Below are 24,549 nucleotides of genomic sequence, written 5' to 3' on the forward strand. Positions count from 1 at the left end.
TTATGGTAAGTATATATGTATAATAAAGTTAAATCTAAAATAATGCAAAAAAAAAGTAATAAAAATGTGAGGTAGGGTTCATGCGTTCAATGGCCATTTATGAATCAGATGGCAGCAGGAAAGAAGCTGTTCCTGAATCACTGAGGGTAGGCCCTTCAGGTTTCCATACCTCCCTCCTGATGGTAACAATGAGAAGAGGGCATGTCTTTGGGTGATAGGGGTCCTTAATAATGGATATTAACTTTCTGCGACACCACTCCTTGAAGATGTCTTGGAAACTATGGGGGCTAGTACCCAACATAGAGCTGATTAATTTTACAACATGTAGTTTTTTCTCGATCCCGTGCAGTAGCCCCTCCCCCACCGCCCAAATACCAGACAGTGATGCATAGTCATAGTCATACTTTATTGATCCTGGGGGAAATTGGTTTTCGTTACAGTTGCACCATAAATAATAAATAGTAATAGAATGATAATTAGTTAAATAGTAATATGTCAATTATGCCAGTAAATTATGAAATAAGTTTAGGACCAGCCTATTGGCTCAGGGTGTCTGACCCTCCAAGGGAGGAGTTGTAAAGTTTGATGGCCACAGGCAGGAATGACTTCCTATGACGCTCTGTGCTGCATCTCGGAGGAATGAGTCTCTGGCTGAATGTACTCCTGTGCCCGCCCAGTACATTATGTAGTGGATGGGAGACATTGACCAAGATGGCATGCAACTTGGACAGCATCCTCTTTTCAGACACCACCGTCAGAGAGTCCAGTTCCATCCCCACAACATCACTGGCCTTACGAATGAGTTTGTTGATTCTGTTGGTGTCTGCTACCCTCAGCCTGCTGCCCCAGCACACAACAGCAAACATGATAGCACTGGCCACCACAGACTCGTAGGATATCCTCAGCATCATCCAGCAGATGTTAAAGGATCTCCGTCTCCTCAGGAAATAGAGACGGCTCTGACCCTTCTTGTAGACAGCCTCAGTGTTCTTTGACCAGTCCAGTTTATTGTCAATTCGTATCCCCAGGTATTTGTAATCCCCCACCATGTCCAAACTAACCCCCTAGATGGAAACAGGGGTCACTGGTACCTTAGCTCTCCTCAGGTCTACCACCAGCTCCTTAGTCTTTTTCACATTAAGCTGCAGAAAATTCTGCTCACACCATGAGACAAAGTTTCCTACCATAGCCCTGTACTCAGCCTCATCTCCCTTGCTGATGCATCCAACTATGGCAGAGTCATCCGAAAACTTCTGAAGATGACAAGACTCTGTGCAGTAGTTGAAGTCCAAGGTGTAAATGGTGAAGAGAAAGGGAGACAAGACAGTCCCCTGTCGAGCCCCAATGCTGCTGATCACTCTGTCGGACACAGAGTGTTGCAAGCATACGTACTGTGGTCTGCCAGTCAGGTAGTCAAGAATCCGTGATACCAGGGAAGCATCCACCTGCATCGCTGTCAGCTTCTCCCCCAGCAGAGCAGGGCAGATGGTGTTGAACGCACTGGAGAAGTCAAAAAACATGACCCTCACAGGGCTCGCTGGCTTGTCCAGGTGGGTGTAGACACGGTTCAGCAGGAAGACGATGGCATCCTCAACTCCTACTCAGGGCTGGTAGGCAAACTGGAGAGGATCTAAGTGTGGCCTGACCACAGGCTGGAGCAGCTCCAGAACAAGTCTCTCCAGGGTCTTCATGATGTGGGAGGTCAATGCAACCGGTCTGTAGTCATTGAGGCCGCTGGGGCGCGGTGCCTTCAGCACAGGGACGAGGTAGAACATCTTCCACAGTACAGGAACCCTCCGGAGCCTCAGGCTCAGGTTGAATACATGGCAAAGTACTCCACATAGCTGAGGGGCACAGGCTTTGAGCACCCTGGTACTGACACCATCCAGTCCTGCAGCCTTGCTTGGGTTGAGACGTTTCAGCTGTCTTCTCACCTGTTCAGCTGTGAAGCCCACCATGGTAGTTTCATGTGGGGAAGGGGTATAGTCATGACAGCAGGGTGGGGGACTGTGAGGAGGGGTAGGAGGGGAGAGTGGAATATGTGTTGGTTGGGGGCCGACAACAGATGGCTCATGTGGGGGATGGGCAGAGGCCACAATGTCAAGTTTGTTAAAGAACAGGTTAAGTTCATTGGCCCTGTCCACACTGCCTTCAGCTCCTCTGTTGCTAGTTTGCCGGAACCCAGTGATGGTCCTCATCCCCCTCCAGACCTCTCATGTTGTTCTGCGGGAGTTTCCACACAAGCTTCCTCCTGTACCTGTCTTTAGCCTCCCTGATCCTGGCTGACTGTCAGATTGCTCTCCATGGTACACTTATAGAAGGTTTCTGGTGCTTTAAGTGAAAAACCAAATTTCTTCAAACTCTTAATGAAATATAGCTGTTGCCTTGCCTTCTTTACGGCTATATCAACATGTTGGGACCCTCAGTGACCTTTACACCCAGGAACTTGAAACTGCTCACTCTCTCCACTTCTGATCCCTCTACGAGGATCAGTTCGTGTTCCCTCGTCTTACCCTTTCTGAAGTCCGCAACCAGCTCTTTGGTCTTACTGATGTAGAGTGCAAGGTTATTGCTGCGGCCCCACTCAACCAGCTGGTATACAGTATCTTGTTCCTGTACACCCCCTAATTCCATCTGAGATTCTGCCAACAATGGTTGTATCATTAGCAAATTTACAGATGGCATTTGAGGTATGCCTAGCCACATAGTCATGGCTATAGAGAGAGTAGAGCTGTGAGTTGAGCACAATCCTTGAGGTGCACCAGTGTTGATCACCAGCGAGGAGGTGGTATCATTACCAATCTGCACAGATTGTGGTCTTCTGGTTAGGAAGTGCAGGATCCAATTGCAGAAGGAGATACAGACGCCCAGATTCTATAGCTTTTCAATCAGGACTGTGGGAATGATGGCGAGCTATAGTCAGTGATGATGAGCTATCGTCTTTCTTTCTTTTTAAATCTTTTTATTGAGTAAGTATACAAAAAAGGTAAGCCATATAAACATTAATACAATGTTAAAGTATAATAAAATTCCAAAAGGTATCAATACCAAAAAAAATACTACAAACAATGTAATTTAAACATAAGAAACCAAGATAACATAATAGTATACTAAATTTTATATATATCAATGGAAAAAAAGAAAAAAAAACCCCCAAAAAAACCCACCATGCAACTAACTAAAAGCAAGGCAAAGCAATGGGCTAACTTGAAACCAAACAGAGTTAAACTTAAAATCACGTCCTCAATCCCGACCTCCATTAAAAACAGTGAAAAAAAACAATAAGGGTAAATATTACATTAAATGAAAATATCGAATAAAAGGTCCCCAAATCTGTTCAAATTTAAATGAAGAATCATAAAGGTTACTTCTAATTTTCTCCAAATTCAAACATAAAATCGTCTGAGAAAACCAAAAAAAGGTAGTTGGAGCATTAAGCTCTTTCCAATGTTGTAAAATACATCTTTTCGCCATTAAAGTAAGAAATGCAATCATTCTACGGGCTGAAGGGGAAAGATTACTAGAAATTTTAGGTAGTCCAAAGATAGCAGTAATAGGGTGAGGAGAGATATCTATATTTATTACCTTAGAAATAATATTAAAAATATCTCTCCAAAAAGTTTCCAAAGTAGGGCAAGACCAAAACATATGAGTTAAAGAGGCTATCTGCCCCGAACATCTATCACAGAAAGGATTAATATGCGAGTAAAAACGCGCTAACTTATCTTTGGACATATGTGCTCTATGAACCACTTTAAATTGAATTAGGGAATGTTTAGCACAAATAGAGGAAGTATTAACTAATTGTAAAATCTGCCCCCAATCATCCACAGAAATGGTAAGCCCCAATTCCTGTTCCCAATCTACCCTAATCTTATCAAATGGAGCTTTCCTAAGTTTCATAATAATATTATAAATCATAGCCGATGCACCTTTCTGACATGGATTGAGGTTAATTATCAAATCTAAAATATATGTAGGAGGAAGCATTGGAAAGGAAGAAAGTATAGTACTTAGGAAATTTCTAACTTGTAAATATCTAAAAAAATGTATTCTTGATAAGTTATATTTATTAGATAATTGTTCAAAAGACATAAGGGAACCATCTAAAAATAAATCCAAAAACCGTAAAATACCCTTAGTCTTCCAAGTTTGAAAAGCGCGATCCGTAAAAGAGGGAGGAAAAAATATGTTACCTAAAATAGGAATCGCTAACCCGAATTGATTAAGATCAAAAAATTTTCTGAATTGAAACCAAATGCGCAAAGCATATTTAACTACCGGGTTAGAGACCTGCTTAAGGCGTTTCAAATCAAAAGGGAGAGAGGAGCCTAAAATAGAGCCAAGTGTATAACCCTGAACAGATTGTAATTCCAATGCTACCCATTTAGGAATAGATAGTATGTCCTGGTCAAGTAACCAAAATTTCATATGTCGAATATTAATAGCCCAATAATAGAATCTAAAGTTAGGTAATGCTAAACCTCCATCTCTCTTAGCTTTCTGTAAATGTATTTTACCCAGTCTCGGATTCTTATACTGCCAAATAAATGAAGAAATTTTAGAGTCAACTTTATCAAAGAAAGATTTTGGAACGAAAATTGGTAATGCCTGAAACACATATAAAAATTTTGGCAAAAAAAACATCTTAACTGCATTAATACGACCAATCAAAGTTAAATATAAGGGAAACCATTTAGATGAAAGTTGAGTAATATGGTCTATTAATGGTAAAAAGTTAGTCTTAAATAAATCTTTGTATTTACAAGTAATTTTAATCCCAAGATATGAAAAATAATTATTAATCAATTTAAATGGAAATTTATAATATAAGGGAAGATGTTTATTAATCGGAAAAAGTTCACTCTTACTAAGATTTAATTTATAACCTGAGAAAAAACTAAATTGTGCTAATAACTCTAAAACAGCAGGAATGGATTTCTCAGGATTAGAAATATATAAAAGTAAATCATCAGCATAGAGTGATAATTTATGGGACTTTAATCCCCGAGTTATCCCAGTAATATTTGAAGATTCTCGAATAGCAATTGCAAGAGGTTCTAATGCAATATCAAATAATAGGGGACTAAGAGGACAGCCTTGTCGAGTACCACGAAAGAGAGGAAAAAAAGGTGAGTTTAAAGAGTTAGTACGAACCGAGGCTACAGGGGAATGATATAACAGTTTAATCCAGGATTTAAATTTCAAGCTAAAATTAAACATTTCAAGCACCTTAAATAAATAAGGCCATTCTACTCTATCAAAAGCTTTCTCGGCATCTAAAGAAATAACACACTCAGGAACATTTTGTGAGGGAGTATAAACGATATTTAACAATGTACGAATATTATAAAAAGAGTAACGACCTTTAATAAAACCCGTTTGGTCTTCCGAAATAATAGAAGGAAGTACTTTTTCTAGTCTATTTGCTAATAACTTAGAAAAAACTTTAGAATCAACATTTAATAAAGATATTGGTCTATAAGATGCACATTAAGCAGGGTCTTTATCCTTCTTTAGTATTAGAGAAATTGATGCTCTATTAAAAGATTCAGGAAGTTTACCAAGTTTCAGAGAAGCCTCAAAAACCCTACAGAGCCAAGGAATCAATAAAGAAGCAAAACATTTATAAAATTCAACGGTAAACCCATCCGGGCCAGGAGCTTTCCCCAGATTCATAGAAAAAATAACATTCTTAATCTCATCCATTGTAATGGAAGTATCTAATAAAAAAGACATATCCTGTGAAATCTGAGGGAAGTCTAACTTATCTAAAAAATAATTCATATATTTAGAATCTCGAGGAGAGTCTGATTGATATAAAGAAGAATAAAAATCACAAAAGGTTTGATTAATCCCCACATGATCCAGTATCAATCGATCATTTTGGTTATAAATCTGATTGATTTGAGATTTAACATAATTAGATTTCAATTGATTAGCCAGCAGCTTGCCAATTTTGTCACTGTGAACATAAAAGTCACTTCTTGTTTTCTTTAATTGGTTTACAATCGAGGACGAGAGTAGTAAACTGCGTTCCATTTAAAGTTCAGTTCTTTGTTTGTATAACTCCTCAGAAGGAGCCATAACATATTTCTTATCAATTTCTTTAATCTTGTCCACAATTGCCATCTCCTCCTGCTTCTGTTTCTTCCTCAAAGCAGCAGAATACGAAATAATCTGACCCCGAATATAGGCTTTAAAAGTGTCCCAAAGAGTGTTAACCGAAATATCTTCTGTATGGTTAATTGTAAAAAAAAGCTCAATCTGTTCATTCATAAAATTAACAAAGTCCGAGTCCTGAAGCAACAGCGAATTAAAACGCCATTGTCTATTATTTGGTATATTGGCCATAATTTTAATAGAAAGCTTAAGTGGAGCATGATCCGAAATGGTGAAAGAATCATAATCACATTTAATCACTGAAGGAATAAGACGAGAATCAATAAAAAAAATAATCAATTCTTGAATAGGAATGATGAACATGTGAAAAGAAGGAAAAATCTTTTTCCTGAGGATGCAGAAAACGCCAAATGTCCGTCGACCCAGAATCAGAAAGGAAAAAATTAATCAAATTTGCAGATTTATTAGGTAAGGTCCGTAAAGGAGCCGAACGGTCCAAAGCTGGAGACAAACAGGTATTAAGATCTCCGCCCCAGATCAATGAAAACTCGTTCAAATTCGGAAACTGATTAAACAATGATTTATAAAATTCCAGACAATCCATATTAGGAGCATAAACATTAACCAAAACTACTTTTTTATTAAATAGTAAACCACTAACCAATAAAAATCTACCATTCGGATCAGAAATAATATCCTGTTGTATAAAAGTAACTGAGGAATCAATAAAAATAGAGACGCCTCGAATCTTAGCATTGGAGTTCGAATGAAATTGTTGTCCCTTCCAGAATTTGAAAAAACGTAGTCTGTCCCCCCTCCGTACATGGGTCTCTTGTAAAAATAAAATTTGTGCTTTAAGTCTCCGGAACACTTTAAAAACTTTTTTTCCTTTTAATAGGATGATTAAGACCGTTAGTATTCCAGGAGACAAAATTAATAATAGACTCCATAAATCCTAAAGTCAACCCACAACAAGGAGGATTGACGATAGGCGCGACCCACAAACCCGGAGAGGAAACAGAACATACGAAAGATACCGGGAAAAAGGACGCAACCAGTACTTCAATAATGTATATAGCCCAAAGAGAAACAAACTAAAACGTGAAGCCCCTCCCACCACCCCCGCCCCAAGACCCCAAGGCAAAATCTAAAGCAGACCCGCCCGAAAGAAACAAGCGCTAAAACTACCCCCATGACTTCCGGTATACGCTCCCTAAAAAAAAAGGTATAAATATGAAAAAGATCAGCTAATTGTAAAACAGTAAAAAAGTAAAAAAAAGGTAGCTCAATTAAAATACACACACAACAGAACAAAAGCCAGAAAATATATATTTAAAAAAAACCACAATAAACCCCAAACCCATGAATAAACACAGCAACAAGAAAAAATAAGATTATTGACATAAAGTGGTTATAAAAAGCAAAACAGAATAAAATTTTTTAAAAAACTACAAAATTTAAGGCCACACAGGAAATACGTAAGATGACAAAAAGGAAGTAACCACCCAGAATCCCCTGGGAAAAGAAAGAAATGACGCAGTTGAAAAGAAAGTTTAGCAACCATATTAAGAAATCAAAAATAAACTTTTCTGCCCAAATAGGGCACGAAAAAGTTAAAACCAACCAATTCACAGCCTCCGATCAACGGAGATAATTAAAAAAAAATAGCAATTAAGATGTTGAAGGTGAAAGTTGATCCAGATAACTCTGGGCATCCGATGGAGAATCAAAAAAACGAAGGACTCCATCTGACATGCGAATCCTTAGACGTGCAGGGTACAGCAACGCTGGTCTTAAATCCATCTTATAGAATTCCGACATCACAGATCTGTAGCGAACCCGTTGGTCCCAGATTGGTTTACTGAAATCTTCCACGAATCGGAACCTAAGATCCGAAAAATCGATGAAACCTTTAGATCGAGCGAATCGAAACAGTCTCTCCTTGTCTTGAAAGTAATGAAAACGTAAGATAACATGCCTAGGTCTATCTGACCTAGACGAGTATGATGGGATTCTGTGAACACGATCCAGTAGCGGTGGTTGGTCAGGAAATACAGTAGGGAATGCATCTTTTAAAAGTTGAGAAAAATACTTCATGGGGTTGTTAGATTCCACAGCTTCCCGCACCCCAATCATTCGTAAATTCTGCCGTCGCATTCTAGATTCCAAGTCAGAGTTTTTAAAAGTCAGAAAGTCAAGTTTCTTCTTCATTACATTAATTGTTTCCTCGATTTTCCCCATCTTAAGCTCACTTTGTTGCGCGAATTTTTGAAGATCAGATATAGCCGACTGATGTTCCGCAATAAATGTTTGCATCTTATCAATTGAATCGGCAATTTTCTGGAGATTAGTTGAGATTTCCGTATGAATCAGGTCTTTAACAGAGTCTGCAATTTCCGTACGAATCATCTCCCTAACAGAGGTTGAAATTTCCCTCTGAATTAACTCCGATATAGCTTTCAAAGTCACCGGTGATTCAGTCGGGGGGAGATCCGTACCTTTCGGTTTAACCGGAGGTTTACCATCCTTGCCGTTTTTCCCGTTCTTAGACATAGCAGATCTAAGTATCATCCAGTTGTCGGAGAATTCAGTTTAATTCAAAGTATTGTAAGAGTTGATGCCTTAATGGTTAATTAAAGTATAGCTGACCATAGAGAAAAAAAACTCAGAGGTAATGGAGCGAGTCAAGAACGCGACTTCACTCCATGAGCGCTACCGGAAGTCCCCTGATGAGCTATCGTCAATGAACAACATCGTGACACAAGTGTTTGTATTGTCCAGATGAAGAGCCATTGAGATTGCATCTGCCATAGATATATTGTGGTGATAACCAATTCAGTGTAAACAAACTAAACCAAAAAAAAGTATATTTCATGATCCAGCAAACAATTAAATCTTCAGATCCATGAGCTACAACATTCTTTAAATAACAATAATGAAGTTTTTTTGATAATATGGAATTGGATCAGTCTGCCAAGGAACAGTTGTCATCAAGCTGTTTTCTATACATTTTTAAAAACGTGGTCAAGAAAATCCCATTAACAAGAAAGATTAATTACCGAAATACAATGCGGAATAAGACATTCCGGCCCTTCGAGCCGTGCTGCCCAGCAATCCCCGATTTAACCCTAGTCTAACCATGACACAATTTATAATGACTAATTAACCTATCAACTGGTACATAAGAACATAAGTTGACCTGCCATTCAATAAGATCATGGCTAGTTGACCCTGCCATTCAATAGATAATGGCTGATCTGGCCATGGACTTATCTCCACCTACCTGCCTTTTCCCCATTAGCCTCAATTTTCCTATTATGCAAAAATCTATCCAAACTTGTCTTAAATACATTTACTGAGGTAGCCTTCACTGCTTCATTGGGCACAGAATTTCACAGATTCACCACCCTCTGGGAAAAGCAGTTCCTCCTCACCTCCATCCTAAATCCATTCCCATGAATCTTGAGGCTATGTCCCACAGTTCTAGTCTTTGGACTGTGGGAAGAAACTGGACTGCCTGGAAGAAACCCATGAGGTCATGGGAAGAAAATATAAACTCCTTACAGACAGCAGTGGGAATTGAACCTGGGTCATGGATACTTTAAAGCACTGTGCTAAACACTACGCTACTGTGTCACCCTCAAAACTTCAAACACAAGTTTAATTTCCAGATTATATAAAACAGAGTATTCTATTGGTGACATAAAGGAACTGCTAACACAACAAATGTATAAAGGTGATGATCAGGATCAGTCATTCTCCACTTTACAAGCAATATTTATGCCTAGCCTCCACTTGCCCACACTCAAGAATTCTGAATTGACTTTATTACATCCTTCAAATACGAGGAGTAAAAACTTTGTTACGTCTCCATTCAAATGTGCAATGTGCAATTATAGTAATTTATAATAAATATTATGTACAACAGGATAGTCAATATAACAGAAATACAGTAGTATCAGCATGAATTAATCAGTCTGATGACCTGGTGGAAGAAGCTGTCCGGGAGCCTGTTGGTCCTGGCTTTTATGCTGCAGTACCGTTTCCTGGATAGTAGCAGCTGGAACAGTTTATGGTTGGGTGACTCAGGTCTCCAATGATCCTCCGGGCCATTTTTTTCGCACCTGTCTTTGTAAATGTCCTGAATAGTGGGAAGTTCACATCTACAGATGCACTGGGCTGTCCATACCACTCTCTGCAGGGACCAGTGATTGAGGGAAGTACAGTTCCCATACCAGGTAGTGATACAGCCAGTCAGGATGCTCTCAATCGTGCCCCTATAGAAAGTTCATAGAATTTGGGGGACTATACCAAACTTCAACCACCTGAGGTGAAAGAGGTTCTGTTGTGCTTTTCTCACCACACAGCTGGTATGTACAAACCACGAGAGGAACTTTATGCCGAGGAACTTAAAACTGTTCACCCTTTCAACCCCAGATCCATTGATGTCTATCGGGGTTAGCCTGCCTTCATTCTTCCTGTAGTCCACAACTAGCTCCTCTGTTTTTGCAGCATTGAGGGAGAGGTTGTTTTCTTGACACCACTGTGTCAGGGTGATGATTTCCTCTCTTTAAATTGCCTCATTATTACCTGAGATTAGGCCAATCAGTGTAGTGTCATCAGCAAATTTAATTAGCAGATTGGAGCTGTGGGTGGCGATACAGTCATGGGTATACAGAGAGTAAAGGAGGGGGGATAGTATACAGCCCTGAGGGGCACCTGTGTTGAGGGTCAGAGGAGCAGAGGTGAGGGAGCCCTCTCTTACCATCTGCCAGCAATCTGACAGGAAGTCCAGAACCCAGATGCACAAGGCAGGGTGAAGGCCGAGGTCTCTGAGCTTCTTGTCGAGCCTGGAGGGAATTATGTTGTTGAATGCTGAACTGTAGTCCAGGAACAGCATTCTCACATAAGCATCCCTCTTCTCCAGATCTGTAAGGATGGTGTGTAGAGCTGTGGCTATTGCGTCATCTGTCAACCGGTTGTGTTAGTAGGTGAATTGTAGGGGGCCAGTGTGGGTGGCAGCATGTTGCAGATGTAGTTCCTGACCAGCCTCTCAAAGTATTTGCTTATTATTCAGGTGAGTGCGACAGGACACCAGTTGCTCAGACATGTTACCGTCGTCCTTTTAAGTACAGGGACAATGGTGGAAGTTTTGAAGCAAGGGGGCACTCTACACTGGGAGAGGGAGATATCATGACCAACAGCAACAACTCAAAAGAGAAAATGGTGTATTCTGGGCACCAGAGACCTTGTCAGGTTCTAGAGTTTGAGAGGGGGTAAGCTCCAAAACATAATATAAAAACAAACATAGAACTAAAAACGGAACATTAAATAGATGTGCTGTTTATTCCATGTAATTCAATGCCAATTTTGTAGCCAAAATATTTCTTTGCAAAGGCCACTAGATGGCACCCATAGCACAGCATATAATTTTCCTCACATGTAGACTGAAGTTCTGTATCTATATCAATGCTCAATGACAAATTCACACAAATTATGAAAGCTGTTGAAGAGAATCCTTAATTGACATATTAGCAGCATAGTGGTACAGTTAGTTGAACCACTGCCAAACAGCACCAGAGGCCTCAGTTCAATCCTGACCTCAGATGCTGTCTGTGTGCAGTTTAAACATTCTCCATGACCACGCGAGTTGCCTGCTACATCTCAAAGATGTGCCGGCTGGTGGGTAAATTGGGCACTGTAAGTTGCATTTAACAGATTAGGGTTTTTCTACCAGGGTTCATAAGACCATAAGACCATAAGACAAAGGAGCAGAAGTCGGCCATTCGGCCCATAGAGTCTGCTCCGCCATGAGCTGATCCATTCTCCCATTTACTCCCACTCCCCCACCTTTTCACCATAACGTTTGATGCCCTGGCTACTCAGATACCTATCAATCTCTGCTTTACATACACCCAATGACTTGGCCTCCACTGCTGCCCGTGGCAACAAATTCCATAGATTCACCACCCTCTGATTAAAAAAATTTTTTCGCATTTCTGTTCTGAATGGGCGCCCTTCAATCCTTAAGTCATGCCCTCTCGTACTAGACTCCCCCATCATGGAAACAACTTTGCCACATCCACTCTGTCCATGCCTCTGAACATTCGAAATGTTTCTATGAGGTCTCCCCTCATTCTTCTAAACTCCAAGGAATACAGTCCAACAGCGGACAAACGTTCCTCATATGTTAACCCTCTCATTCCCGGAATCATTCTAGTGAATATTCTCTGTACCCTCTCCAACGTCAGCACATTCTTTCTTAAATAAGGAGACCAAAACTGCCCACAGTGCTCCAAGTGAGGTCTCACCAACGCCTTATAGAGCCTCAACATTACATCCCTGCTCCTATACTCTATTCCTCTAGAAATGAATGCCAACATTGCATTCGCCTTCTTCATTACTGACTTAACCTGGAGGTTAACTTTAAGAGTATCCTGTACGAGGACTCCCAAGTCCCGTTGCATCTCAGAACTTTGAATTCTTTCCCCATTTAAATAATAGTCTGCCCGTTTATTTTTTCTGCCAAAGTGCATAACCATACACTTTCCAACATTGTACTTCATTTGCCACTTCTCTGCCCATTCTTCCAATCTATCCAAGTCTCTCTGCAGACTCTCCGTTTACTCAGCACTACCGGCCCCTTCACCTTCATATCGTCAGCAAACTTAGCACACAAAGCCATCTATTCCATAATCCAAATCGTTGATGTACAATGTAAAAAGAAGCGGCCCCAACACGGACCCCTGTGGAACACCACTGGTAACCGGCAGCCAACCAGAATAGGATTCCTTTATTCCCACTCTCTGTTCCCTGCCAATCAGCCAACGCTCTATCCACGTACGTAACTTCCCCGTAATTCCACAGGCTCTTATCTTGTTAAGAGCCTCATGTGTGGCACCTTGTCAAACGCCTTCTGAAAATCCAAATATACAACATCTACTGCATCTCCCTTGTCTAGCCTACTGGTAATTTCCTCAAAAAATTGTAATAAGTTTGTCAGGCAGGATTTTCCTTTAAGGAATCCATGCTGAGTTCTGCCTATCTTGTCATATGCCTCCAGGTACTCTGTAATCTCATCCTTGACAATCGACTCCATCAACTTCCCAACCACCAATGTCAAGCTAATAGGTCTATAATTTCCTTTTTGCTTCCTTGTTCCCTTCTTAAATAGCGGAGTGACATTTGCAATCTTCCAGTCCTCCGGAACCATGCCAGAATCTATCAACTTTTGAAAGATCATCGCTAATGCCTCTGCAATCTCCACAGCTACTTCCTTCAGAACACGCGGGTGCATTCCATCTGGTCCAGGAGATTTATCTACCTTTAGACTATTCAGCTTCCTGAGTACTTTCTCTGTCATAATTGTGACTGCGCACATTTCTCTTCCCTGCCACCCTTGAGTGTCCGGTATACTGCTGATGTCTTCCTCAGTGAAGACTGATGCAAAATACTCATTCAGTTCCTCTGCCATCTCCTTATCTCCCATTACAATTTCTCCAGCATCATTTTCTATCGGTCCTATATCTACTCTCACCTGTCTTTTACTCTTTATATACTTGAAAAAGCTTTTAGTATCCTCTTTGATATTATTTGCTAGCTTCCTTTCATAGTTAATCTTTTCCCTCTTAATGACCTTCTTGGTTTCCTTTTGTAAGGTTTTAAAAACTTCCCAATCCTCTGTCTTCCCACTAATTTTTGCTTCCTTGTATGCCCTCTCCTTTGCTTTAACTTTGGCTTTGACTTCTCTTGTCAACCACAGTTGCATCCTTTTTCCACTCAAAAATTTCTTCTTTTTTGAAATATACCTGTCTTGCACCTTCCTCACTTCTCGCATAAACTCCAGCCACTGCTGCTCTGCTGTCTTTCCCGCCAGTGTCCCTTTCCAGTCAACTTTGGCCAGTTCCTCTCTCATGCCACTGTAATTTCCTTTACTCCACTGAAATACCGCCACATCAGATTTCGGCTTCTCTTTTCCAAATTTCACAGTGAACTCAATCATGTTATGATCACTGCCTCCTAAGGGTTCATTCACCACAATCTCTCTAATCACCTCCGGTTCATTACACAATACCCAATCCAGTACAGCTGATCCCCTAGTGGGCTCAACAACAAGCTGTTCTAAAAAGCCATCTCGCAGACATTCTACAAATTCTCTCTCTCGAGATCCAGTGCCGACCTGATTTTCCCAATCCACTCGCATGTTAAAATCCCCCACAATTATCATAACACTACCCTTCTGACAAGCCTTTTCTATTTCCAGTTGTAATTTGTAGTCCACATCCCTGCAGCTGTTTGGAGGCCTATAAATAACTGCCATCCGGGTCCTTTTACCCCTGCTATTCCTTAGCTCAACCCATAAAGATTCTGCACCTTCCAATCTTATATCACCTCTTTCTAATGATTTTATATCATTTCTTACCAATAAAGTCATGCCTCCCCCTCTGCCTACCTTCCTATCCTTCCGATACACCATGTATCCTTGGACGTTCAGCTCCCAGAGACGTGCATCCTTTAGCCAGGTCTCAGTGATGGCCACAATATCATACCTGCCAATCTGTAGCTGTACGACAAGATCATCCACCTTATTCCTTATGCTGCGTGCATTTAAGTACAACACCTTAAGACCAGTATTTGATACTTTTCGCTTTGATTTCACTGCAACTTTATTGCACTGCAACTCATCCCAATGGCTACAAATTTGCCCCATCACCTGCCTGTCTTTCCTGACATCTTTACTGCTCACTACCTTAGACTTATTTTTGTTTTTCCCTTCCTCCGCTCTGTCATTCCGGTTCCCATCCCCCTGCCAAATTAGTTTAAACCCTCCCTAACAGCTCTATTAAACTTTCCCGCCAGGACATTGGTCCCCTTCGGGTTCAGGTGTAGCCTGCCCTTTTTGAACAGGTCATACTTCCTCCAGAAAAGATCCCAATTATCTAAGAATCTGAAGCCCTGCCCCCTGCACCAGTCTCTCAGCCACGCATTCATCTGCCTGATCCGACTATTCTTGCCCTCGCTAGCACGTGGCATCGGTAGCAATCCCGAGATTACTACCCTCGAGGTCCTGCTTCTCAGCTTCCTTCCTAACTCCTGGAAATCTCTCTTCAGGACCTCCTCCTTTGTCCTATCTATGTTATTGGTACCAACATGTACCAAGACAACTGGCTGCTCACCCTCCTTCTTTACAATATTCAGGACCCGATCCGAGACATCCCATACCCTGGCACCTGGGAGGCAACACACTATGCGGGTATCTCTATCAGGCTCACAGAATCTCCTGTCCGTTCCCCTGACTATGGAATCCCCCACGACTACCGCATTTCTCTTCACCCTCCTTCTCTCCTGCACAACAGCGCCAGGCTCAGTGCCAGAGACCCGGTCACCGTGGACGTCCCCTGTCAGGTCATCCCCCTCAATAGCATCTAGAACAAGATATTTGTTGCTGAGAGGGACAGCCACAGGTGTGCTCTCCACTATCCGGGCATTTCCCTTCCCTCTCCTGGCAGTCACCCAATTTTCTGACCCCTGTAGCCTAGGGATGACTACCTCCCTGTAGCTCCTGTCTATCACCTCTTCACTTTTCCTAATAAGCAGTAGGTTATCAAGCTGCAGCTCCAGATCCCCAACACGGTCTCTGAGGAGCTGCATCTCGGTGCACCTGGTGCAGATGTGGCCATCAGGGAGGCTGGAGGTCTCCCAGGATTCCCACATCTGACACCCTGAACAAAGCACTAACCCTGCAGGCATGCTATCTAATTCTACAGGAATGAAACAGGAAAAATAAGTCTACTCACCACTTACCTTGCCAAACAGATGAACTTTTTAAACCGTTAGCTCGTACTGTCTGCCTGGGCCGATTCGCGAAGGGGGGGGGGAGGAAAAAAAAAGAGTTGGCGCTTAGTTCTCGCCTCTTCCCATTTACCGCTGAAGCCTGTTGAAGCCAAAGCCCTACACTCTGCTCCCACTCACTCCGCTGCCCGCTGTATAGGGCGGTCTCCTTTTTAAACTCTCTGCGCAGTCCTGTTGACGTCACGCGCCTGCGCAGTCTTGCCCTTCTTGCACTCGAAGTTTTTTAAAAAACTGCCTTCCTTCAGCATTCAGTTCCCACGACACTCTGTAGTCCCGAACCAAAAGAGAGCCGTTGGCAGCAACCTGCCTTTTTAAACTCTCTGCGTGGTCCTGTTGACGTCACACGCCTGCGCAGTCTCGCCCTTCTTGCACTCAAAGAAGTTTTTAAAAAAACTGCCTTCCTTCAGAATTCAGCTCCCACAACGCTCTGTAGTCCCGGTCCAAAAAAGATTCATGAGACGTTGCTGGGGATTCCACGAGAGATCGTGATTTAAAAAAAAAAAATCGCTTTTTGACCTTCGCACAACGCGTGATGCTAGCACTCGCAGTGGTGGGCGGTGACTGAACAATCTCGTTAGAGGTGTCCCAGCCCAGTATGGCAGTGTGCAGTCACAGTCGGACCTGTGTTTATTTGGTTGAGTCCATTCTCAGTTTTCAACGCAAATAAGAGGAGGCCTTTGATAATTGCTGAGCACTGTATTGCATGAAGGGGAGGATGGTAGGCTGATGATGAGCGCTATATTGCACAGAGGGGAGGACGATAGGCTGATGAGCATAAAGTGCATTTTTCGAGCATTGAATGGATTCGCCCAACTTGAGCTGTGACATCAGCCTCTCCCACCCAAATTACCTCTGCCAACTTCCCCTAAGGCACCGCTAACTGACTTATAAGAACGAACAAACTACCAGTGTCGTAGAAAATTGGAGGGAAATTTTCTGTTCTAAAGATCGTCCAGAGTGGCAATTTTTGAAGAAGAGGTGTGAAAGGAAAGAGGAGTTTTCTAGGCCTAGGCCTTCAGACAATTCTGATAAGGTTAATGTTGAAGAATTACAATCTTCTGCGTCAGTCATTTCACTGCACTAGTTCAACAATGGACACAAAAAAGTCCATCTTTACAATGAAAGTTACTTATCGATGGGTTTTACATGGACTGCTAATCCAAGTTGTTCTATTCAATTATGCCTAGACTGTGGCAATCAACTTACAAATATAGCAACAGGTCCAACAAAATTGAAAAGACATTTAACTACAAATCACAGCCATATAACACATAAAAGTGTTGATTATTTTAAACATCTATTCGAATCTCAAAACAAACAAATTAAAGCCTTTGAAAATAAAGTCACAGTCAGTAAAAAGATCCAGGAAGCGAGTTATTTAGTAACTTTAAGACCAGTTCACTAAAGAATGTTTAAAAAACTGAAAACCTGGATAAAGAGCACACCAATCTCCTTCCACATACAGAAATCTGATGGCTTGGCAGAGGAAGAGTTCTCAACAGGGTGTTTGAGCTGAACGGTGAATTGCAGGAGTACTGTCAAGAAAACAGTAGGCCAGATTTTGCTTTGAAGATGAAGAATGGCTGCAGAAACTGCCTTACTTAACAGACATTTTTCATCATATGAACCAGTTGAACAAGTCTCTGCAAGGCCCTGGAGAAAGTGTTTTGACTTCAAATGACAAGATTCTTGGATTTAAAAGGAAACTGAATCTTTGGAAAAATTATGTCGCAAAAGGAAATTTTGACATGTTTCCACTGCTGCTTGGGCTCGAGAGTGAGGAAGGATAGCTGAAAGACTTGAGTTTTATTGAAAACCACCTGGAAGAACTGCAGAACAAAATTGAACAGTACTTTTCCTCCCTTTCAACACAAGTGTATGACTGGGTGAAGGACCCTTTTTCTGAATCTTCTGCTCAGCCTGCGAACTTGACTTTGGGGTAAGAGGAAGAACCTTGTGAGCTGCACTCTGATCATGAACTCAGGATGAGACTTACTGCCCTGCCCCTGGACAAGTTCTGGATTTCTGTGAAAGAAAAGTATCCTGCCATTCTTAGGAAAGCAATGAACATGTTGCTGCAGTTTTCAACTTCTTACATGCCGTGAGCAAGCTTTTACTTGTTTAACAAGCATCAAGAGCAAAGACAGAAATTGTCTCATTTTGGTTAAAGGCGAAATCCATGTGTGCTTATCTCATTTGACCCAGAATTGAGAAATCTATTATGTTTGCCTTAAGAGTTTTTAAAATTTATGAAAGGGAAAGAAAGATTAATTTCAAGAAAAATTCATTCTCTACCCAAAAGAGCATTTACAATTATTTTTGGATTATTCTATCTACAATGTACTGATCACACTAACGTATCAGGTGCTGTGGATTTCACATTTATGCAGGGGGTCCCTGAGACCTAAAAATTATTGCAAGGGTTTCCCCAAGGCAAAAAGGTTGGGAAAGGCTGATATAGATGAATGGCAAATTGGTAAAATATAGATGTGGCTAGTCAAGAACCAAAAAAGAGCTTTAATATAGGATTGATACAATAAAGTCAGGTTTATTATCACTGACATATGGCGTGAACATATGAAAAGACAAAAATCTATAAGCTACAAATATAAACAAATAGGGCAAAAAAATGAAGTAACGGTGTAGTGTTCATGGATCATTCACAAAGTTGAAGGCAAAGGGGAAGAAAGCTAGGTCACTATATGTGGGTCTTCAGGCTCCTTTACCTCTTCCCTGATGGTAATAACAAGAGGGTGTGTTGAAGATAGTCAGGCTCCTTACTGATGGATACCAACTTCTTGAGGCACAGCTTTTCGAAGAAGACTTTAATGGTGGGAAGAGATGTGCATATGATGGAGCTGGGCAACTGCATCACCCTCTGTAGCCTCTTGTGATACTGTGTATTTGAGGCTCCATAGCCGGCTGTGATGTAACCAGTCAGAATACTCTCCACAGTATTTCTATGGAAATCTGCAAAATCTTTGGCGTCATTACATATTTCATCAAACTCCTAACAAAGTATAGCTACTGGCATGCCTTCTTTGTTTGGCCGACAGCAGATTTCATGCTGTATGACTCTTGTTAGTTTTCTATACTTCAGTTTGTTTACAAATTACCAGACTGTAAGCTTCTTATCCCTACAATATGCAAATACATTTTGTACATTTTGTTTTGGGTGGCGGGGCAGAGATACGTCTCTACCAAAGGATGCGCAAGGCGCTCCTTCCCTCCGCTAACCTGCAAGTCAGCCTTGGGCAAGGCGTAGCACCTGCTCAGCCCCTCCATTCAGGGTCACAAAGTCATGGGAGCACGGGTTGGATAGTCTTATGAACATTTGGTGCATATCTCAAGTCCTGGTTAGGACTTTGTAGTGGTCTGGCAACCACTGATGCAAGACAATCTCCAAAGAGTAGTGATAATGACTAGAGTCACCCAACTTGTAAAGACACTGTGCAGAAGGTGATGGCAAATCACTTCCGTAGAAATATTCCCCAGGATAATCATGGTTATGGTAAGACCACGATCACCCACGTCATACAATGCAGTACAAAATGAATTTACAATATTTTGTTTAATTCACAGAAGTCAAAGTACTACTTTGTTTCTGTCCTTTTGTGATATTATTACCTCCAACTGATTCAATTTAACTTTCAGAGTAAATTTATTATCAAAGTACATACATGGCACCATACACAACCCCGAGGTTCAATTTCTTGCGGGCATTCAAAGTAAATACAAACAGAATAGAATCAATGATAAAACTGCACACAAACAAAAGATGTACACAAGACAATAAACTGTGCAAAAACAGTAAGTAATATTGAGAACATGAGTTGTGGTGTCCTAGAAATGGAGTCCATAAGTTGTGGCATCAGTTCAGTGTTAAGGTGAGTGAAGTTATCCATACTGGTTCAAGAGCCTGATGGTTGAAGGGTAATAACTGTTTCTGATTCTGGTCGTGTGGTACCTAACACTCCTGTACTTTTTTCCTGATGGCAGCAGTGAGAAGAGCATGGCCTGGATAGTGGAGTTAGAAAGGAAGTTCCAGTTCTTTTTGTGACAAATTTTGGTAAATCATTCCCTGCAATTTGTGAAGAATTCAATACACACCAACAAATTTTGGAAAAACAGAAGCAAAAAATTAAAACAAGCATGTTGAGCAGTGGTTAACTGTTCTTAGCAACAATGCTAAAAATATTTGAGTATTTCACAAACATTCACCCTTCAGTAAATCAAATTATAAGCATTGCTTCATCATCACCTTTTTTCTGTCTTGTTAATGGAACTGGCCAAAGATGGTGCAAGTCCTTGTGTAGCATTTTTATACCATTTTATTTCCTTGCTGACTGTTTAAGAGGACATCAGAAATCAGTCACGTTTTGGCACTCAAGTTGTGTGCTGAGCTAGCTTGCTAAAGGTGGCAGTTTACTTCCTCTAAAGGCCATAAGTGATGTGGCTAGTTTTTGTAAGTCTTATAACTGTTCTGTACAAACAACTTTAAAATGTCATCTAACTTGCTGATGTTGGTCTCATAAAATAGTATGACAACTCTGCAAATGCTACCAAAAATGAGATAAATACCTGACTACCTTTAAGCATTGGTATGAAGCTGAGTAAGGAGAGGATGTAACCCAATATCTTCAAGGTATATCCTTTCCCACACAGCTCATTCCTTCATAAGCCAGCAGAACACAGTCATTCATATGCAGGAAATACAAGAGAAACAACTAACTCTGATCAAAGAAACATACTTCAGTGGAGTAACCAAACTTTCTACAGTGCTTGAGGCAACCATTCGCAGTTTAGGAACACCATCTAGCTCAAATACATGCATCTCTGATCGAATGCTATCCCATATTCTAACGCTATTCCCTTGCTATCCCACTGCATAACAAGGGAGGGAGAGGAGAGGAGAGGAGGTAAAATATATCTCTACTTACCCTGCCTGCCTCGTCCAGAGCCAGGATACAAACTTTATCACCTCCTCCTTCATGAAGTACCTGTGGATCAACCTTGTGGTCCAGATATCCACCAGTAACGAGAACTTTCTTCAAGTTTAATTGCCTGCACAAGTCCAAGGAAACAATTAAATTTAGTACCTCTGAAAAAATAACTTCACATTCATGAATAAGTTAAGAAATTATGGCAATATAATAGATTACAGAAATGATACAAGATCATTACCTAACTATTACTCACCCAGACTACCATTTAGATGCACCTCAAATTCACTGAAGAAACATCTTAAATGTATTTAAGATGCTCCTTAAATCTCTGATTTTACGAACCTTATTTCAGTCACATCATTTTTGCAATTTTTATTCTAGTATCTGAAATGTATTTTTTTTTTAGTAACTCTCACTTAACAACTATTGGAGCTACTAGCTCATCGTACCATATCCTGGATTTATTCCTTAGTCTATTTAAAGTTTTATGTATTAACACGAGGACTGTCTCTGTTTTCTCCAGACATTATCGATTGAAATCAGTTAACATTTCCTCAATGGATCAAGTTACCTACACTCCAAATTAATTTTCTTTTTTTTTTGGTTTACTTTCTCCAATGCTGGTAAATCTTTTGCAACAAGGTGGTGAAAGCAGCACAAAGTACCTTTAAATTGTTCATCAATTGTTTAAATGTTGACAGTAGTCAAGCTAAGCAATATTCTCATTACAAGTGTAATTATAAATATGTAACAGTGCTCATACTGAGTTGTTTTTTCCACCCAAAGAAAATATTATTTCACCACCTTCCAATTCTTATAACTTATCCATACAAGTTGTAGGAACAACCTACAGAATTATTTACATCAACAGGCTCAACTGAAAATCATTTAGATAATGGCACAAAGGAGCAGTTTAAATTAAAAAGTACCACTTTCTGAAAAACTATTAGTACTAATTACAAACACAACATCTAATCTAGTGATTCAAAACGTGGTCAAAATATTGCTGGCCAAACCACCACCAAATGCTTCCACCTCCCCCACCAAGACAGACATTCTGGCCCTCATGGGGAGCTTTCAAAATGCACGATAGTTCAGAGAATCACTGGTTGAAAAAGCTAGTTAATACCACAAAAATACAACAGATGCTGGAAATATGAATTAGAAAAAAGAAAATGCCAGAAATACTCAGATCAGGCAGCATCTATAGAAAAAAAACACAAATGCAGTCTTACTTGCTCAGTACTTCCAATATTTTTTAGTTTTTTGTTGAACTTTATGGTGGATTCCCCAGACTACTCCCCTATTATCTAAGAATGTTCCATAACGCAGCCTCTTAAATTGAAAATCAGTAGGTGCTAAAAACCACTTCTAAACATTACCTCCATAATAGTTAAAATAAGATTAAAGGAAATAAATACCTTGAAGCAATCTTTTTGCACTGATAGCCTGTTAACAGGTAAACATCTCCTCTTTCTGTAACACAGACTGTGGCCCCATCACTTGCTGCTACTAGAGAGATCACTACATCCTTATGATGCAAAGCAGATACTTGACGAGGTACAAGCACACAACGTTCCCCGTTAGGATCCATTAAGTAACCTGAGTCAATATTACAACAAACCGTATATATTAACATATGGGGATATTCAAAGGCATTCACAAGCATGCAAATAAACACTTAACCTTCGATGCCCTAAATTCAAATCAGCAATAATAGTCCCTTAAAAACTCAAGATTTACAATGATAATATACTAGTATATTCAGTATAGGTTTACAAAACAACTTATTCTGGCCAATCATAATTCCCAAAATTACACGTTTAAAAAGACATTAGTTTGTTTAATAGCCCCATGAGCAAACATGAGATTAAGCTGATGCTGGTGGAGTGGGACAATGTTAATTTCATCTCTCATTTCCAAATATTTAGTAATCTCTGCTCTCAAATAACTCCAAGTTTCTGACATAAAACAAACAAAGCACTTACACTTCTAATTATGTCCAAATACAGACGACCCACAAAGTTAAAATTTCACACTAATGCAATTTAGTGTGAAATTCTAAAGATGACGCAGAATAATAGAACTTTATGCTTTATACTGACCTATCATGGGATATAAAACATGAAAACATTTTATATTGATACAATAAAAAGTGGAGGACCACCCAAACTAAAAAGAATAATAGTAATTACTGTCTATGTAGGCACTGAATTTTACTACCAAAAATATGCCAAATGGCTTACCTAAAAAAGAAATCTTCATTCCAACAATAAATAGTAACTATATAGGGTTTACATCCTGGTTTCAGAATGTTGCATGCTTTTTTTAAAAATGCACATTTAGTTACCAACCAATTTGTCTGTGGCAAACACTGATTGATGGTGTAACAATGGTAAAAAGATACAACTTATGAAGGAAATGGGATGAAAAGTTCACCATCTGCTTCATGATGTAAAAGAAAGCGAAAGTTGCCACACTCTTCAGTCTGATGGTTTTCACTTTGGAAACCATGTCATTTAGTCCAATAGTTTACAAAGTGGAGATGAAACCCTTGGGTGAGTCACAGGACTTTTTTTAAATGGACTGTTATTTCCACTTAGCTAAACAAACACTGACTAGAGAACATATTGTTGGATCATGAGAGTGAATTAACTGAGTTGCCTGAAAACAACTTTAAAAGTCATCAGACAACACACATCAAAGTTGCTGGTGAACGCAGCAGGCCAAGCAGCATCAATTTGTTCACTAAAATTCCTCCATTCACCCAAGCAACTAACAGTCTCAATTAAAAAAAAACCAAAGAGACAATGCGATTCACATGTTCATTTTGTGCAAAGCCTATTTCCTGGCATACTGGAAAATAGGCTTGCTTCAGCTCCTTTGCATGTGAAGTGCCAACTATGTCCTTAAAACAAAATTAAGGCAAGCCTTACCACCATGTCTAACAAATGACAGGGACTGACACATTTAGTCCTCTAAAGTGATGAAAAGTGCAATTAAATATTGAAAACAATGTGCCAGGTAGCTTGCAGAATCAGTGCATAGATGTGACATCAACACTGATTTTGCTTTCAATTTAGCTGTGCTTAGAGTGACAAAAATAACAGCATTTCTTAATGCCAAATCAAAAAATAGCTAATTTATCAAATAGTAAGAAGATAGAAAAATAAATCAAATTCCTCGCATAAAATGGCAGATGAGGGAGGATTGGGAAGGAGTACTGACACAAAATTATCATGAATTACTAGTGCAGGAGACAAATACAAAATAACATCTTACCAAGGTGACCACCATTAAGGCCCATGGTATACAGAGCATCCTTTGTCCACAGAACAGTGTGAAACCTCCCCACAGCAACGCCGATCACAGTTCTTCCTTTAAGGTTTTTGGGTTGTACCTTTACAAACATTTTCAAATATGTATTTGCATAAATACTAAGCAAAGAAACAGTAATAAGGTCCATACTTATCCTAAATTAGCAGACTCAAAGATGAAACTTTTTAAAGCACAAGTTCTAAAGACTCGTGGAATTAAGTTCAGTACAAAATCTTAATTAAACTCATTTCAAGCTATTTTAGGACCTGCTATAAAAACCTATTCTCTTGATTTTATAAACAAAAGCGAA

At 40.1% G+C, this 24,549-nt stretch overlaps 1 protein-coding gene across 3 annotated transcripts in view; it reads right to left on the reverse strand.

The window, feature by feature from the left end:
- Positions 1-24,549, reverse strand: part of ibtk (inhibitor of Bruton agammaglobulinemia tyrosine kinase) — a 175,515-nt gene that overhangs the window by 101,912 nt on the left and 49,054 nt on the right. For all 3 annotated transcript variants that reach the window (XM_063040345.1, XM_063040344.1, XM_063040346.1), the window contains exons 7-9: positions 24,204-24,321; positions 22,343-22,523; positions 20,916-21,039 (exon numbers count right to left, since the gene is read on the reverse strand). In XM_063040345.1, the coding sequence (XP_062896415.1) occupies positions 20,916-21,039; positions 22,343-22,523; positions 24,204-24,321 (423 nt within the window). The remainder of the gene's footprint in view (positions 1-20,915; positions 21,040-22,342; positions 22,524-24,203; positions 24,322-24,549) is intronic.

The sequence above is a fragment of the Mobula hypostoma genome, chromosome 2 (assembly GCF_963921235.1).
Source record: "Mobula hypostoma chromosome 2, sMobHyp1.1, whole genome shotgun sequence".
Lineage (NCBI taxonomy): Eukaryota > Metazoa > Chordata > Chondrichthyes > Myliobatiformes > Myliobatidae > Mobula > Mobula hypostoma.